Source organism: Thunnus maccoyii, chromosome 8, assembly GCF_910596095.1.
Source record: "Thunnus maccoyii chromosome 8, fThuMac1.1, whole genome shotgun sequence".
NCBI classification, from domain to species: Eukaryota; Metazoa; Chordata; class Actinopteri; order Scombriformes; family Scombridae; genus Thunnus; species Thunnus maccoyii.
Window position 1 is genome coordinate 8,740,492 of NC_056540.1, and position 17,665 is coordinate 8,758,156.

At 39.8% G+C, this 17,665-nt stretch overlaps 1 protein-coding gene across 1 annotated transcript; it reads right to left on the bottom strand.

Moving 5' to 3' along the window:
• Window positions 1-239: 239 nt before the first annotated feature.
• On the bottom strand, window positions 240-15,755 carry brd8b (bromodomain containing 8b). The gene is made up of 18 exons (XM_042419000.1): window positions 15,653-15,755; window positions 14,320-14,416; window positions 13,020-13,089; window positions 12,841-12,890; window positions 12,584-12,706; window positions 12,422-12,502; window positions 11,925-11,989; window positions 11,348-11,514; window positions 10,965-11,156; window positions 10,651-10,744; window positions 10,087-10,223; window positions 8,793-9,231; window positions 8,666-8,703; window positions 8,379-8,575; window positions 7,863-7,955; window positions 7,389-7,457; window positions 6,922-7,207; window positions 240-2,945 (listed from the first exon to the last, which is right to left on the bottom strand). Exons 1-18 carry the CDS (start codon window positions 15,669-15,671, stop codon window positions 2,886-2,888), a joined length of 2,277 nt encoding a protein of 758 aa, XP_042274934.1. The 5' UTR covers window positions 15,672-15,755; the 3' UTR covers window positions 240-2,885.
• Between the last annotated feature and the right edge of the window lie 1,910 nt (window positions 15,756-17,665).

Sequence of the window (17,665 nt, forward strand, 5' to 3'; positions counted from 1 at the left end):
CAAAAGATCTTTGAACTTCAAAACTTGTTTACGAGTAAGAAAAATGATTACACAAGGTTGTTTGGTGTGACATCACTCATCATACAGCAGGTTTAGATCAGTTCATGCAGCTGATAAGATTTCCAGTTACTGCTAGAAGACATGTTGCAGAAGAAGAAAAGTCTCTTGTGAAATCTCTTTCAATTACAAGACAAGTGACCACAGACTGATTACGCCACAGTAAAAACAATTTTGACTAGTTTTGAGTTTAGATCAAATAATCTTTTTATTTAACAAATGTACAACAGAACACATGATACATGTATCAGCTAAACAAACACAAAACTCTACATGGTCCATCACACAGGTACAAAACTTGTTTTGTACTCCCAACTAACACATTACACAAACATGTTTCTTACGATGTTTACATACTGTAGCAGTCTGGCTACGTCCTAAGTAGTGGTTCCCAACCTTGGGGTCGGGACCTCCACAAGGGGTCGCTGGCTCACTCAAAGGGTGAGATGATAGGATACAGAAAAAAAAACCTTTTGGACACAAAATTGTGTTTTTCATCCAGCTTTCTTCTAATTTTTCCTTTATTTCTTGCAGATTTCTGTATTTTACCTCCTCAAACCTCTAAAAGTTATTCAAATAAAACAAAAGTCTTTTCTAGAGCTGCAAGATTAATCGATTAAGTCAACTGACAGAAGATTAATCAGCAACTATTTTGATAATTAAATAATCATTTTATAAGCAAAAAATGACAAAAATAAACTGGTTTCAGCTTCAAATGTGATGATTTATTGCTTTTCTTTGTCAAACGTGATGATTAACTGAATTACTTTGGGTTTTGGATTCTTAGTCACAAAACATTTGATGACGTAACCTTGGACTGTGGGGAACTTTAAAGGATATTTTTCACTATTTTCTGACGTTTTATGGACATAATGATGAATCAAGACAATAATCAGTAACTTAAGTGGTAGACAATGTAACATGTGACGACGGGTCCCTGGTAGACTTTGCTTTAGTTTAAGGGGTCACGGGCCAAAAAGGTTGGGAACCACTGTCTTAAATGACACATAGGGATGCATCAATACTATTTCAGCAACAACAAACTCCACATTTTATGTTTTCATTCATTACTGCCAGGCCAGCTGTTTAAAAAAAAGCACATTATGTTTTGTTTTTAGATTGATTTCCTGAAGTTACATTATCATCACATGGTTGTGCAGCTCCGAGCAAAGACTGTTCTGCTGTTTGGAAACTCTGTTGGTGCTTTCATGGACACAGACGTGAAATGTTCAAATCTGCTGCTGAACAGCAACAACACGTTGACGTGAAATGATGAATCTGTTGATTGGTGTACTAATCAGTCTATAAAATGTCAGAAAACAGTGAAAAAGAATTCCCTTCAGCCAAATGCTTGTTTTGTCCCAACGATAGTTTAAAACCAAAGATACTCAATTTACAATCATTTAAAATGGAGAAAAGCAGCAAATGCTCACATCTGAGAAGCAGGAACCAGGAAATGACAAACAATTAATTGGTTATCAAAATAACTGTTGATGGCGCACCTTGGTAGCCTATTGGTTAAGACGGATGCCATATAACCACGACGTCCATGATTTGAATCCGGCTATGGACCTTTGTTTCATGTCACCCATCATCAATCTCTCCCTTCAATCCCTGTCATCTCTCCACTGTCCCTATAATAAAAAGCAAAAAGTGTCCCCCAAAAATAAAATAAAAAATGTTGACTAATTTTTTGTCAATTGACATGATTGACAATGTATTGAATAATTATGTACTATCAAAAAGACAAAAAAAAGAGCCCAATTCGCATCTCACCACATCTACAATAGCTAGTTTGTCTTTTTCCAGATGACGAGGTGTCTTTGAATGCAATGTCAAAAAGAGACTTTTGAAAATGGGGTACGTGACACTGTTAATGTAAACTTAACAAACCAAACTGTTTACTGTGATGGATTACACACATCAAGAAGGTTTCATGTCTCTGCAGGTTATGAAGCTGATTTTTACGTTTAATTTCACAGGATCCTGAATTTAACAGAGCTCAGGGCTGCATGAATGCAGGTTGTCAATCGAATCTTGTTCTTTGGAAAAAAGGTCAGCAGAACTGTTAAGTATATGCAGTTAACAGGCTAAAACCACTGCAGTTCCTCTGTGTGTTGGCCAACACACAGTCTGATCAATTGCCAAACTACGTGGTCAAAAACCACAAGTTTGGTGACGTCATTAGAATTTCTCAATGAAGAAAGACGTCCATTCTTTCATCTATGAAAAAAGGCAGCGAATCCAGTTGTTGAGATTTCTGATATGTTTTTAGCTGATCTCAGAATCACATTTTAGCAGTGATCAAACTAATCTGTCTGATGTTAGACCAACATGCAGTTATAGTATTAATGCATCTGTGATTCAACATGATCAAATTTATCAAGAAGAACTCATCCTGCTCTCTATCATCTGATCCCAAACAAACATTTGCTGGTGAAAATATTCTCTTTCTCTTCTTTTCTGCACCTCCTCAGCGAACTACCTTCGCTGGTGAAATGATATTTGGGGAAAGGGGGTGCGCTGGCCTTTTTTTGGCCAGGAGTGAAATCCCATGGTGCTGCATGTTAACCAATCATAGGAACCGTCGAAGAGGAAACTCAATGCAGCTCTCTCAGACACATTTACACACGCACATCCACACATACCCTCGTCTATGCCAAAGCACGAATGCATTAGTGTGTCCACTCACACACCAGGCACACAGAGACGGCACAGTCCTCCACAGAAAACGACCAAAGTGACCAGTAAGTATTCAGCTCCACCTTCTCTGACTCCAAGAGTGGCTCTTTGTCTCTCTTAGTGTCTCGTTCTCTGAAATCTCAAGTCTATTTCTTCATTTTGAGGTCTGCCTCCATGGCACTACGGCGACCCCTGGTGCCTCCATCCTGTAGCAGAGAAACAGACGAGGAGAAACCAGGGAAAAGAAAGAGAGGGAGAGCGGGAAGAATAATTAACATAAAGGGTGGAGAGGTCAAAGGTCAGCTGGGCCGAGTGATGGGAGGCCCGATGTGATTGACCTCCGCACAAAAACACAGCACAGTCCACCTCGGAGGGCTTCCTCCCCAAATGAAGAACAGAAAAAAAAAACAAATGATGATCAAAAAGGAATAATTCAACAGAAAAGAAGGAGAAAAGAAATTAGAACATGCAGAGACACGGACGGTCGCACGTCAACAGAAAAACACAGGAAACCGGCATGGGGTCAATAACCGAAGGTCGACGGAAGCTTGAGTGATGAAAGGTTACTGGAGCCTGTGTGTGTGTGTGTGTGTGTGTGTGTGTGTGTGTGTGTGTGTGTGTGTGTGTGTGTGTGTGTGTGTGTGTGTGTGTCCAAGTGGGCAAACAGAACTTAAAAGTTTATGAAGGTGATACAGACAGTGTTTGCAGAGATGTGTGTAAATGAGTGTGTGTGTGTGAGAAACTGTAGGAGACAGCAAGAGTGAGAGAGAGGTTCTTTAACTCTTATCCATACGACTCTTATCTCTTAATCACTCTGTTAATAGTGATTCCAGTGTTTGATTCACTTTAATGGTCAGAGTTACTGTTTGTCATCTTAGTTATAAAACTGACACAGAAACTTATTAACCAGACTTATAGTGCAGTGTTTGCTCAAGATCAAGGAAGCTGTGCTATAACTTTCCTAAATTATATTGACCTTCACTTAACTGCATATAAATGACTTGAACTTGATATTTTATTTGAATAGTTGTAGTTGCAACTAAGGATTATTTTCAATATTGATTAATCTGTCAATTATTTTCCCGATTACGTGATTAATCGTCTATGAAATGTTAAAAAATTGTGAAAAAATTGCATTCACAATTTCTTAGAGGCCACTTTGACGTCTTCAGTTTCATTTGATTGTTTTGTCTGACTAACAGTCAGATAGGATAAGTTATTAACTTGACTGTCATATATGACAAAGAAAAACAACAAACTGTCACACACAACAAGCAGGAACTAGAAACTAGAAACTGAAACAATTATTCAATATCAAAATAGTTGATTCATTTTCTGTTGATCAGCTAATTGATTAATCGTTGCAGCTCTACTTTACTGGTTATACGCTGCAGTGAAACTATATTTCAAACAAACACGTTCTTTGCCTTTAAGCATTTTGTTTTTCGTGCTCCTGAAAAGAAAAAATAACTATTATTTAATATATATAATAACCTTTAATCCAGTTCACTGAAAACAGTGACTGCTTATGAAATTAAATGTGTTTGTGACAGTACACTTACCAAAAAGGTTGTACTTAATTACTAGTTAACATGAATATTATTGCTTTATTTTTTATGGCTCATATATTATTCAGATCCACACTACTTCACCTCCTTCAGGCCACTAATGAACTGAACAGAGAGAAAGAAAAGAAGAGAGGTGAAAAGTAAAGGCATGTGTACCCAGTGTTTTTCAGTGTGTGTGTGTGTGTGTGTGTGTGTGTGTGTGTGTGTGTGTGTGTGTGTGTGTGCGTTGAGACAAGCGTGTGCGGAGCGTGGCCTGGTTCTGGTGAAATCTGAGGGAGAACCTGAATACTTACAAAGAGAGAGAGAAGGAAAGCAGGAGAGGCCATTGGGACACTGTCCTGTAGAAGGACAAACATTGGTGTGAGAAAGAGAGAGAAAACACACACATGTGCGTGAGAAAGCAAGATTCATACAAGTCTGCGTCCAACACAGAAGCACGCGGAGGGACGAGCGTCCATTTGACCTCTGCACGGCACATACACACACATACATACATACAAAACATCGAAAAGACAGATTTACACACCCACGAACACACAGACTCCTATATGCAGGCAGTAAATAGTGACGTTAACAACACACAGACAGACACATAGAAGTACATAAAGGCATCAGACACAAACAAGCACAGGCAGGTTCACTCCCAAACACACAAACATGTATTTAAGACAACTCATAAACATTATACTACAGTTCCTATCATGACGCCTATGAAAACATCATAACTTTCAATTAGTTATAGCACATCCATGAAATACTAATGTTTTTCCTTGCTAGTTTATTAATAGGTCAGCAGTGTAGGTCTTACTTTGGAAAAACAGCTGAGCAAAGATCATAAAACATTTATGGAACAATTTGTCCAATATTTTATGCAAAGTTCAAAATCCAATAATACTTCTGGACTTCCCAATCAAATTGACTACATTACTAAGTATTCCCTTTCTGGAAATGACTTCTCTAAATTCCCTAATCCTTCAAAAATGCTGTGATCACCAGGAACCCTGTTGGAGACACACTCAATACATCCACCATTAATACACAGACACACACAGTCACACACACACACACACACACAACAGCAGATAAGAAAATTAATTGCAGACAGAAGCAGACAGTCAGTCTGTCAGACGGGGGAGGACAAACAGCTGAGTCAGTGACAGGCAGATGCAGACAGACAGAAGTTAGTGAGGAGAGGAGCAGCCAGCATGCAGGACATGAAGTAGCTGGGAACTCAAGGCCAGGGATTATTCCACTGAAGCACATAATAGCGAGCGGAGAGGAGCGTGGATCTGGTGACAGCGGCACCGAGACCGTCCCGTGTATTCAACAGTGTGGGAAGTTCTGACTTTTGTACAATAAGTGGAAATATGATGATGCGTGTATTTCAAATATAATCAGCGTCAAGCTTTTGAGTAATTGACCCTGTAGTTAATCATCATAGACACCAAAATTATTCATGCATGCTCAGTGTAGCACTGGCTCTGGTACTGCATGTTATTATTTCAGCATAAATTATGCTGAGTGTGACACAATTCAGTGATAGTAAGTTTTCAGCAGAAGCCAAAATGAGAAGACTAAGCATTTAAAGCCAAAAAGTTGGAAAGAACTCCTTTAAAGTCATAAAATAGAATAAATACAACAGAAGTGATGTACCAAGGAAATGTATTTATTCAGCTATATTTTTATGAATATATGTGTCATACTGACCAAACAGATGGTCATTAATAGAATTCATTGGAACAACTGTGTATCCAAGCTGGCTACAGTTGCCACCCTGAGAGATGACTGTTTGAGGTTGTTTCAGTAAAACTGAAACTCGACAGTAAAAATGTGTTAAGAAAAATGCATTTTCAACAGAAAGGTTCAGTGTGAAGTTGACAAATTTGTGATTAAATTACACAGTTATGGCCACAAACTTCTCTACTGGATGACTTTACATGTCCATTTCACAAAATTCTTGTTCACAAACCATGACTGTCTTCAATTAACATAAGAATTCTATCAGTGGTTTGGTTTCCCTTTACATAATGTATACTTATGTATTTTCAAACAGATTTTATATGATGTCAGTCAACAGTAGTTGATTAACTGAGAGCTGAACAAAAATAAATCTTTCAGGTGCTTGACATTACTGTACTGTTTTATAAGCAAAAGATTCACAACTGTATAAATGGGGAGTGTTAACAACATTTATCTGTGTTGTATAGACAACTGAGACCTTTCACCACCTGCAAATAATCTGATTAATGAAACGCTCTGCACGCCCACACATGTGTTCTGAGGTCTGGGCTGATCAGACCTCTGCTCAGGTTCAGGTTGGGTGGAGCTACTGTGTGCAGGAGTTTTCTGAGGTCACAAAACTTGTTATACAGTACCTAAAAGAATATGTTGTCTCGGCCTAACAGGAGCAACAAAACTAACAGAGTCAGAGAGATGTCAGTCTTTTCACAAACACTCCAGAGAAGAGGCTTCATCTGCCAAAGTCAGTGAAAATATGAGGATTTGGAGGCGTTATAGAGCACTTCATGAAAACCTAAGATGTGTTTGACACTTTGGGAGACTTTTGAGGGAATGCTAATATTAGTCCCCCCCCACACCGAGTTGCCCAACCCACCTTCTCGGCCGGCTCGCCTGGCTTACGATTTCCCTCCCTGCCGCGGAGGCTCTTGGCGGAGATGGCGCTCTCTGAGGTCTGCATGATGAGCTGGGTGGCCAGGAACTGCTGGACGTGCTCCAGGACATCACGCTGCATCTCCAGCGCCATGTGGTACACGTCGTGGTCTGACGAGTTGTACATGACGGCATTCTGAAACATCAGCATGATGTCGCGCTGGAACTCGGCGGTCGTACGGATCACACCGGACTCGATGTTCTTTTTGATGGCAGACAGGTCCATGGGTCTGGAACAGGACGGGTGGGTGGAGTAGCAGGGTGGAGGGAGATTGTGGGTGTTAAGTTTGTGTCTACCATCAACAATCAACAGTGTGTTTAATGGAATTTTAGTACTATTAGCATTCAGCATCTTTACTAAACAACGTTTGCTTTGCCAGGATAATTTAAGAGCAGCGTGTGTGATCTAACCTGTGTACGATGCTGTGGTAACCGGGAGCGATGTCGTCTGACACAGGCTGTAAGAAGACGCTGGCATACCTGAGAGACACAAGACATCAGCAACAGTAAAACACCAGTTATCCTCTAACAGCTTTTATTCTAAACCACACCATGTTACACTATGTAACTAAGTTTGCATGTATTTTATTTCTACAGAGAGGTAAAAAAATCAGTTTTAGTGCAACTATGTCGAAGATTGTAATGCAATCTTGCTCTTAATCCCAGTGTTTTCAGTTAGTCAATAGAGAAGGCACAAATAAAAAACAAAAATGTTGAATAAATAATTTTCAGAATATGGAGTTTGGTCCAGATTTATCCTTAGTTAAACCTCTACATGCTATTTGATGGCACGACAGCTCATTAACAATCAGCCTGGTTGTGTGATAACATTAAAGTGAGGACTCTGATTTGTTGTTGAGGTCGAGACACGCCTAGGAGCTCCACCTGTGGTTGGCTGCGGCTCTCCACACCAGCATAATGGCTTTCTTCCAGATCTTCTGGGCCTGCACGGCCTCCTGATCCTCACCGCATGTAGACCTGATGCAGACAGAGAGAAGACAGAGGAAGTGAGGGCAGGGTGGGGAGTGAAGAGAGAAATGTCAAGTCCACAGTGAATGAAAATAGAAAAACAGAAGAGAAACAACAGTGGCAGAGAGACAAAAGCATATACTGTTAAGAGTTTTTATGTCAGCAGCCAAAGACTGCTTAGCTCAGAGAAATGGAATCCTAATCTGATTCAGAGGTCATGACATGAATATTCATGACAAATGCCAGCTAAGCTTTATCTAGATTTAAAGCTGCAGTTCTCCTAAAAGAAGGGCAAGGTTTATTTCAGTACATGCCCCTGCATTTACACAGTTTCCTGGTTTCACTTTCTCTATATATAGAACACAAATGCTTAGAAAATACAGCTCTTGAGACACAGTTAACCAGCAACCACCAAAACACCTGGACACTTACAGCTGGGAGGAAGACGCGGGGCTGCTGGCCAGTGAATCTGCTGTGTAGCGTTGGGAGGCAGGTCCGTAGCCGTCTTCACTCTCACTGGCTGCCCGTTCCACCTCTGACAAATAGGGACCCTCCCCCTCGCCACACTCCTTCAGTTCCATCCCTTCTTCAGGGTCGCCCTCGCTCCCCGCCTCCTCCTCCTTCACCTCCTGGATTCAAGAAGACACGCAAATAGAGTTAACTCCCTGCATTTCACAAACCGTGCTGTGTATGCGTGTAAGTACACATAAGTGTGTAACCTTGGACTCTTTCCCAGACACAGAGCTGTCCTCAGAGTCTGTGGGACAAAAAAAATGAGAAGAGGATTAGACGACAAACATATGAGCATGATTTGTGTGTGTGTATGTGTGTGTTTCCGCCACCCACCTAGACAAGGCGGGTTGGGCTCAGGCTGACTCCACTCCTCTCCTTCACTCTTCACCGTTGCTTCGGTGGCTTCCTTCCCCGCTGCCCCCTCTTCTGTGACTTCGCTTCCTGTCGCACCGTCGTCAGAGGCGACAGAAGAAGTGACATCACTTCCCGTCACCTCAGGTCCCTCACAGTTTCCCTTGAGCTGTTCTTCTCTCTTTGTATCTGGTTGATTCTGGGTCTCCAGACCAGCAGCGGTCGGGGCGGCCATTGCAGCCACATCCTGAGGCTCCTGTGTGGGGTCAGAGTCTTGGACTGTGGGTGTGGGGTCTGAAGCCTTCAGCTCCTGTGTCTCCCAGGGGCCTGGGAGGGTGTGTCCTTCTGAGACGGCCTCTTCGCACAGAGAGAGGGCTGCTTCCACCGCCGCCGCATCCAAAGCCTCCACAGAGTCATCCACCTGTGGAGAAGGAGGGGAGGACAGTGAGGGAGAAAGACAAGCAGAGAGAAAAAGCAGGGAGAAAAAAGATGTAAGAAGTAGCTGAAAACTTCACACACACACACACACACCCAACATGCTGCCAAGAGTTCTCTTTTGCTTTGTAATTGCAGTGGTTTTGTTCATTTGTCTTTACATGTCAATATCTGTTTTTGTGAAGAACTGTCTCAGAACTGTGTTTCAAAGTCATAAACAAGCTTTTAAGTTATGTTTTTAAACCAGGCTTGACTTGATCGCATTAGCTATGGGTTGGCTTTATGAAAGTTTAATCCTGGTTCTGTTTGTTCAAGATGATTAAAGACACAACCTTCTGTTATTTTTCTGCACTGAGAATTGGTCACAAGAGGTCAAACATTTCAATGTTTTGTGTTTATCATGCATGTGATTGGTTACCTTAAAAATTGATTGAGTGAAATTCATACTAATCTTTGCAAGCAAGAAAAAAAAACACACACATTCCAAAAGTCACCAAACAAGTGATTCAACATGAAACAAATGAGTGTTGCTGTAATAAACAGCAGCATTTTGTCTCTTTGGTATTCAGTTTATGAATACGATTTTCAAAGTTTGGAGATTAAAGGAGTTTGTCTAATTTTTTGATGTATGTGGAGGATTAAGACATTACTCTTCCTCATACATAAAACATTTTCCATCAGTTACTGTCTATAATCTGTTCATATGAATCTTGTTACTCACAAACTAGCATCACAGGAGCAAAGTAGTCCTCTAGAAATATAAATACTCTCTACACTGTCTACCTGGTCTGGACTGATGTAAAATGACGTGGACCCTTTCACACACAGACACAGTATGTACCTTCTCCTCTATGATGGCAATGATGTCTCCCACTGTCTCCAGGTCCAGTTCGTCTCCCATGTAAGATACAGCAACAAGGTCCTCTTCTACTAATCCCGTCTCCTCACCGAGCTCTGCCTTCACTTCAGCTTCCCCCTCTGCAGGACACACACGGAGGAATAAATAAGAACACAAGCAAAAATAAAACCTCACTGCAATCTAAAATTATGAGTAATTATTGGGTCTGAACCAAGAATCATCATCTTCTGTGTGCCGCAAAACAGCAACCCTAAAACAAGACCTAACACCCGGTTACATAGATGGAAACATTCAGTGACACAAAATTAAACGTCCAGCCATAACACCACTCTACAATTTGTTTGTTTATTTTTTGTTGCTTAATTATTTTAGGGGGCTCTTTTTCTTTATTCAAAGATAGACAGTAGAAAAGTAACATGAAATAAAGGGAGCAACAAAAGGCAGAGCGTGATTTACCTTCATCCTTCCAGTCAGGTAAGGCACTATTCATTTACATGTAGTATCAAGCAGCCTGCCAAACTGTTATGACAAGTACACAGTATTTACCTGTGATGACCTCATGACCAGGTGGTAGAGGAGTGGCAGCAGTGGCTGTCTGTACTCCGTTGGTAAGGCTTCCAGTAGAGTCTCCATCCGCAACCTGACATCAACAGATACATGTTTTCATCCAGCACTGCTGTAATCCAACAAAGTCTGCAAGAAATCTGCCCCATCATGACTGATGACCAACTAATTCCATACAGTAAGTGTGAGGTAGCTACAACTGAATTTTGCATATTGCTTCATGTGATTTAACATCATCTTGAACTATTCTTTCTTGTAATATTTGATGTTTAAACGCAAGCTGAGCTGGCTCTCACCAGACGGGGGCTGGCTGAGATGAGGTTGCCTTTTTTCAGCAGTTCTGACAGGAGAGGAGAGGGTGGTGGTGTGGCTTTCTGGGTCAGGAGCCTCTTCTGTGGTGAGTCATCTACTAGTGCGGCCAAGCCTCCATCTTTGGGCCCTGGGCCTGGAGCCTCTGTCGCTGGTAGAAACACTCCGACCCCCTGGGCCTGGCAAAGGCAGCAAGTAATCAGTGTTTGGCATACTGAGCTGCAATAGCTGAAATATTTCCTGCTGATCTCAAACTCAAACATAAACAGCTACACTACGGACTTTCATTTGACCAAAGATCATGATGTTGAATTAAAGAACATATGAGGGCCCCAAAAATCCACCATAGTGTATATGAGGACGTTCTTACAACAGGGTGGATGCTGTTGTCATCAGAGGCGACACCTCCTGTATCCATGGGCGGTGTGGAGACCGAGGAGTCGGTCTGAGAATCCATTGTGGGGGGACTTGCACCCAGAGGAGAACGTACAGTTACACTGGGCAGACGCTTAGGTGTGTTTTTGACTGCCTGACGAGCTGTGACAAGGAGAGAGAGACAGAGAGGGTGCGAGAGAATGAATTGATCTGTTTGTTATAGGGAAGATTATTTCAAAGAAATCAGAAAAGAAGGAGGCAACATAAAACCCTTAAGCATCATGTGATACAGTGGTCATCCCAACATCAGAGAAACAACCCCTTGTCCTAGAGAGTATTTAAAAAAAACAACTAAAATATTCTAATGTGTTATCAAAGGAATATTTTGATGCACTGTGAAAATCTCTATCACAGCATACCAGGCCCTGCATGGAGAATGACAACAGCAACAACATACACAGCAGCTACATCTATTACAGAGATAAGGATGTGATGTTTCCAATAAATCCCCACATGGTACAATGATGTTCAGATTTCCTGAAGAAATCTCAGCAGAAACCAACCAAACCTACCCTGATATGCAGTTTCTGTGGCTTTCCTCTTCTGCTCTGCTTCCTCTTCATCCTGTTTCTTCTTTCTAGATTTGGGGAAACAAACACTTTAATGATTTTTGAGGAGATGGTAGCGGATGTAAAGGAGAGACATGAGACTGTGGCTGAAAGGCTACAAGAACCAACTGGGAAAACCCTCTGCTGTGCTTTAATAACTACTGTTGAAGTGATGAGGAGCCAAAATGTTGGACAAATGGACACTTTGACCAGTTGGTGTTATTTTAAATTACCATTTAAAGTTATTAAGATTAATCCTCTGGGAACCATGAATATCTGTACCAAACTACATGTGAATCCATCCAATAGATGTTGAAGTATTTCACTTTCTGGACAGATTGTGTGTTTTGAATCTGAAAACCACCACTTGAAAATATGTTGTAAGTCATATTAACTATATAGCGACAAAAGAATCTAAAGTATTTGCACCAAACAGAAGAACTAACAGATAAGAGTCTTACACAGTGATCTCTGCCCACAGCTCCTTCAGCTGGGAGTCCATGTGACCCGTCTGTATCAGATCCACCTCTTTCTTCAACTTCCTGTCAGAATAGAGAGCACACGGGGGTTTAAAGGTCATATCTCACAGGCCTTACAAGTGTTTCTTTCAAGCGCATAGGTACCTGTACTGCTCTTGTGTGTCTCGCAGTAGTTTTTTCAGCTCCTCTATCCTCTCAGTGGTCAGCCTGCGTACAATGACATCTTCGATAGTCTCGACTACCTCACCCTTCTCGCCACGCTTACGCCTGGAACACAGGAGAGCACAAACACTTTAAGTCAACTCTCAAAATGTTTTATCCATGGTAAAAAAAAACCTCAAAAGCAACAACACATTATTATGATTGTGCACATATGTGTGTCTGTGTATTGGGGTACTGACTTTGGTGCTTCTGTGGCTTCCAGCAGCTCAGAGTATTGAGAGGCACAGTGCTGAGAAACAGAGAGAAAATGTGTTATCCTCAGGCAAATGTTTGTCACAGTATAATTACTGTTATATGCTCAAAAGAACTATTGTGAGACACATTTTGAACATGTTGTGTTGCATGATATCTCTGTCACCTTCTGTGAGAACCAGTCAGGTGGACGACCCGGCTCCGAAAAAGGCTTGATGGCTCGACTTACTGACACCCTGGAAGACAAAGAAATTCCTCAGAATAGAATCAGAAAAAAAATCACTTGTTGAGAAAATCTGAGAATAAATGCATGCAGGTATTGAACTAACTCATTCAAACTAGAAATACATATGTATTTAGAAATATACATGAAGACAGACTAAGCAATCCAGGTATTGTAAAAAAAAAAAAAAAAAAAAAAAAAAGAATTAAAAAAAACCCGACTGTATAAGCTCTGGCGGAGTAAATCAAAAACACAAAATTCTGGGCAGCTCTGTCACATCTGATGTCAAAGGGGCACCACAATGACATATTTGTGTCTGTAAATTTGTATTTCAATTCATTTTCAATATGGTTCAGCTCATACAAGTACTTGAGCTTCTCTTAGAAACTGCATATTGATTATCAATGTCATGGGACTGAGCTGAATAAAATCAGTCATTTTTTAGACATGACAGCTTGCCCAAGTCTGACCTCTGCTGGTCAAAATGTAGGTTACTAACTGCTGCACTGAACAGAACATGGGCTGAAGAATGAACATGACCACATAATGCATGTTTTATTGCTTTTCATTTTTAAAGACAAAAAAAAAACTCATTTCAATTTGCTTCTTGCATACAGTGTGAAGTAATGGATAGATGTTCTTTTTTTATTCAGTAGATTACTGTTGAAGAGTAAAACTTGGTTGTTTTTTTTAGACAGTATCTTTCAATACTCTACTTTTAAAAATTGAAATTTTTAAAATTCATTCTCCATACATTTTCTTTTTTGTTTACTTGTGCTTTAGTGGTTCAAATATCAGCACACGATACTGGTTATCAGCAGCTTAATGACATTAGAGCTGATGACACATCTGTATTCATCAGTTCAGGTGAGTTTTATCATTTCTGGACAATACAATCGTTCTGTTTAGTCTATAACAGGTTTCGGAAACAACAGTGGCAAACACTGAAATCTTGAAGAAAACCGTTCATATCCCAGTGTGAGCTATCTTGCGGTTGTACACCTTGTGTTCAAAGAATAACAAAGACATAAATATACTGGTGAATGATGGGATGCCTGTAGAACAGATTTTACGTACAGCTGAACACAAAACTCTTACAGTTTATGTGTCCTCCTTACTGTACCTCCATGACAATATTTAAATATGTTAGACAGAACTCTCTATATATTTTTAAATCTCTGTAGCTACCCCCTTTACGAATGACAAACAGCTGAGTGTATTATGGAGAGGGTTTTCTGTTTACCAGTTCTGGTCACCACTCCTCATAACCGAGGAGGCCAGGCACAGTTTCTCCCTGACCGACCAGGGCTCCGTTGGCCCCACATTCAGTATCTTGTGTTCTGTGAAAAAAAAACACAAATATCAGAAACATCTTTATTGGCCAAGTATGTTTACACATACAGGGGATTTGACTTCCGTTTAGCGGCTCTCAATGTACTTACACAGAATAACAACAATCTTCAGAAATATACACAAGGAATTATATACCCGTGAAACTGTTTTTGTGGAATATAAACAGGATACAAATAGTGCAATTTTAAATGGTGAAAAAAAGACATGTTACTTTATATACATATAGTATGTAGTGAAATGTATTGCACATTTTGTATTTAAATTAATTAAACTAAAATAAGTATGTATAATTTGTAGGTGCAATGGGTATTATAGTACAGGGTTACTGCACAGAACCTGAGTCAACTACATATACAGAGAAATTATAACATGTCCAGGTATTCTTAGTTAGATTCAATCTTTCATTTTAGCATACAAACACTGAGCAATTACAGTCAACACATGATAACCTATAAACCTCACTCCCAGAACACCCTAAGTGCATTTTCAGTGTTTGTTTTGCTAAAACACAAATAAACCCCTGCGGTGCATTTTTGTTTGAGCGCTTCTACCGCTGATCATAAAACAATATACACGACATATATATAAGTTACACAGTGTACAAAACAAATAACAGTATCTAATAAACAAATGTTTCTGTAGTTACTTTTTGACTACAACTGAATCTCAGCTCGTATTGTCTGTTGTTTTGATCGATTTGTTTACACACACGAATATGACGGTCCAATGCCCATACAACCCAAATAAACTATACAGTCTGTGGTTTATTAAAACAAAAAAACAACATTAAAACGACCTGCAGCAGCACCGGCTGTTCACTATAAAACATTTTATTATTTATCAAAGTTAGCTCGCTATTGTTAGCTTGTATCGTGTTTATAGGATGCTTTTAAGATTCATTATAGCAATGCACTTTTTATTCATTTAAGTTTTGGGGCTCGCAAACAGTTTGAAAAGCATTAACAACTAATGAAAGTAGTTATAAGCTACGTTTCTGCACACAATAACATACAGTTTGCTAATATTTAATTAACGTTAGTAGCGTTAGCTGGGGGAACACATTCATGAGACACACACAGCTACTCGGCGTAACGTTTTATCAACAAACTACGTTACTCTGCCCAACCTAAATACATGAATTACAATGTTTAGAGTGTGTTTGCTGTTTGTTCATAATCGAAAATCACAAGAAACCCGATAAAGGGTTAGAAAACATTACTCACTGCCTATCCCGCTCGCCATTTCCTTTGTGACACGGCCGCGAGCCCTACTTCCGCCGGACTGGTTTTAGTTGCACACACGTTAAGATGAACTGAACTGAACGCAAAAGGAAAGAAAAAAGATTTAAAAATGAATGAAGCTCGTACACCGATGTTTGACAGAGCCGCAGTAAAGAGAGTTGAATGATAGGTCCAAAATATAAATAAAACAACAGTCAGATGCCCATATGAACACTAAAGGAGGTTGTCCTCGCTGTAATCATTCCTCCAGTTCATACAGGTTAAAAGATCCCCTTCAAATGTGCTTTATTGTGAGTGATAGAGGCCAAAATCTAGTGTGTCCACACGGTCATTTTCTGCAAAAATGCATTTAAACATTTAAGTGTGGCTTATTTGAGGCTTCAGCGTCTGAGTTAGTCATATCAAGTGGATATCTGCCACATTTACAGTCTTTTTAACATCAAATTCCCTCTTTGTGTTTCCTCGGGCAGTGTTGAGCTGCAGTGGAAGTATAGTAACAAAAAGAGGGACTTTGGCACTAAAAGACTGTAATGTTGAAAGATATTTACTCATTTGGATGGCTCATTTGCACAGAAGAAGGCTTGTGGATTTTGTCCACCATCACTTACATTGTAAGTGCATTACGAAGGGATCTTCTAATGGTCAGTATGAACAGGAGGAATGATTATGGCAAGAAGAAACTGTTTAAATGTTTTTTTGGGCACCTGACTGTTGTTTTAAGAAAGACTTGACAAACTGTGAACCTGTCATTTGAACTGAATAAAGGCTCTGTGCGGTTTCCATTTTCATGCCCAGTCAGCCATTAAAGCCTATAGTGTGATATGACATTTGATCCTCCTTTATTTTTTGATCGCATGAATCATGACGATCATCATAAACGTCTCAACCAAGTGTTACAAGCAGGTGCTTATTGGGTCTTGCCAGAGAGCAATGACCAAAGTGAAAATGTGAGTTGGTGTTGTGAGCAGGGCTGTAGACAGGATTTTAGAAAGTCCAGTTGGACTTAAGTCCCCCAACAAAACACCACCTGATCAGGACATTTTTGACTAGACACCAAAAAAGTTGATTTTCTGATATGATTTAATTAAATTATTATAATTACATTTTCTCTCACATTCTTTATTTATTTAATTGTGTGTTTTTCTGTAATTTGCATCTCTCTATGTGATTGTCTAAATGTTGTTTCAAAGTCCTCTCTACATTGTCAGTAAGATGGTGGAAAAATACAAAGTCCTTAAAGTTAGTGTAAATTTATTTTTGTTTGTTGATCTATCTCAAATTTAGAGATAATGAGAGTAATAAATATCAGAATCAGCTTTTTAAAAAGCCACCATTGTAGAATATAAACTCCTTTCATCTTTAAAATCCCCAGATAGAAACAGTATTGAGGACATACGTCTGTGTCATCAAAGGTATGTAAGGCCCTTGTTGTGCAGTCACAAATAGAGCTGATTGTATGCTTTAACAAGAATAAGAGTCACAGGTTCAAAACATCCTGTAACCAGCTGTTGTTGCAGGCTCAGTTACATTAACATCTAAATGTCTGTATGTATGTGCTGGAATCTGCTGGATCATCACTGACTACAGATGTTCTTCTGAAAATCCTTAAGCTGAACTGCACTGAACTGCATTTAGTCTCTCCCCCGTCTCAGACACTTCTCATGTCATGCAAAAAAGTAAGAAAATTGTTCATGTGTTACTACTTTAGTTACTGTAAGGTAGAGGCAGCCAGTGCCTGGAGAGCTTATTGGATATATTCTGCTAACTGAAATTATTGGTAACAGACTAAAACACTGGAGTTCTGTTAGTGCCAATCAGGATAAATCTGATTATCTTAATTTAGGATTAATGTTATTTTCTAACTGTAAGTTATTTTTTAATGACACACAAAACTAATGAATGTCTTGAATTGAATTGAAAGACAATATGGCAAAGAGAGAGACATTGGTAACTATGGTCAGCCTCACTGATGAGTGTGGTCAGAAGTTCGCTCTA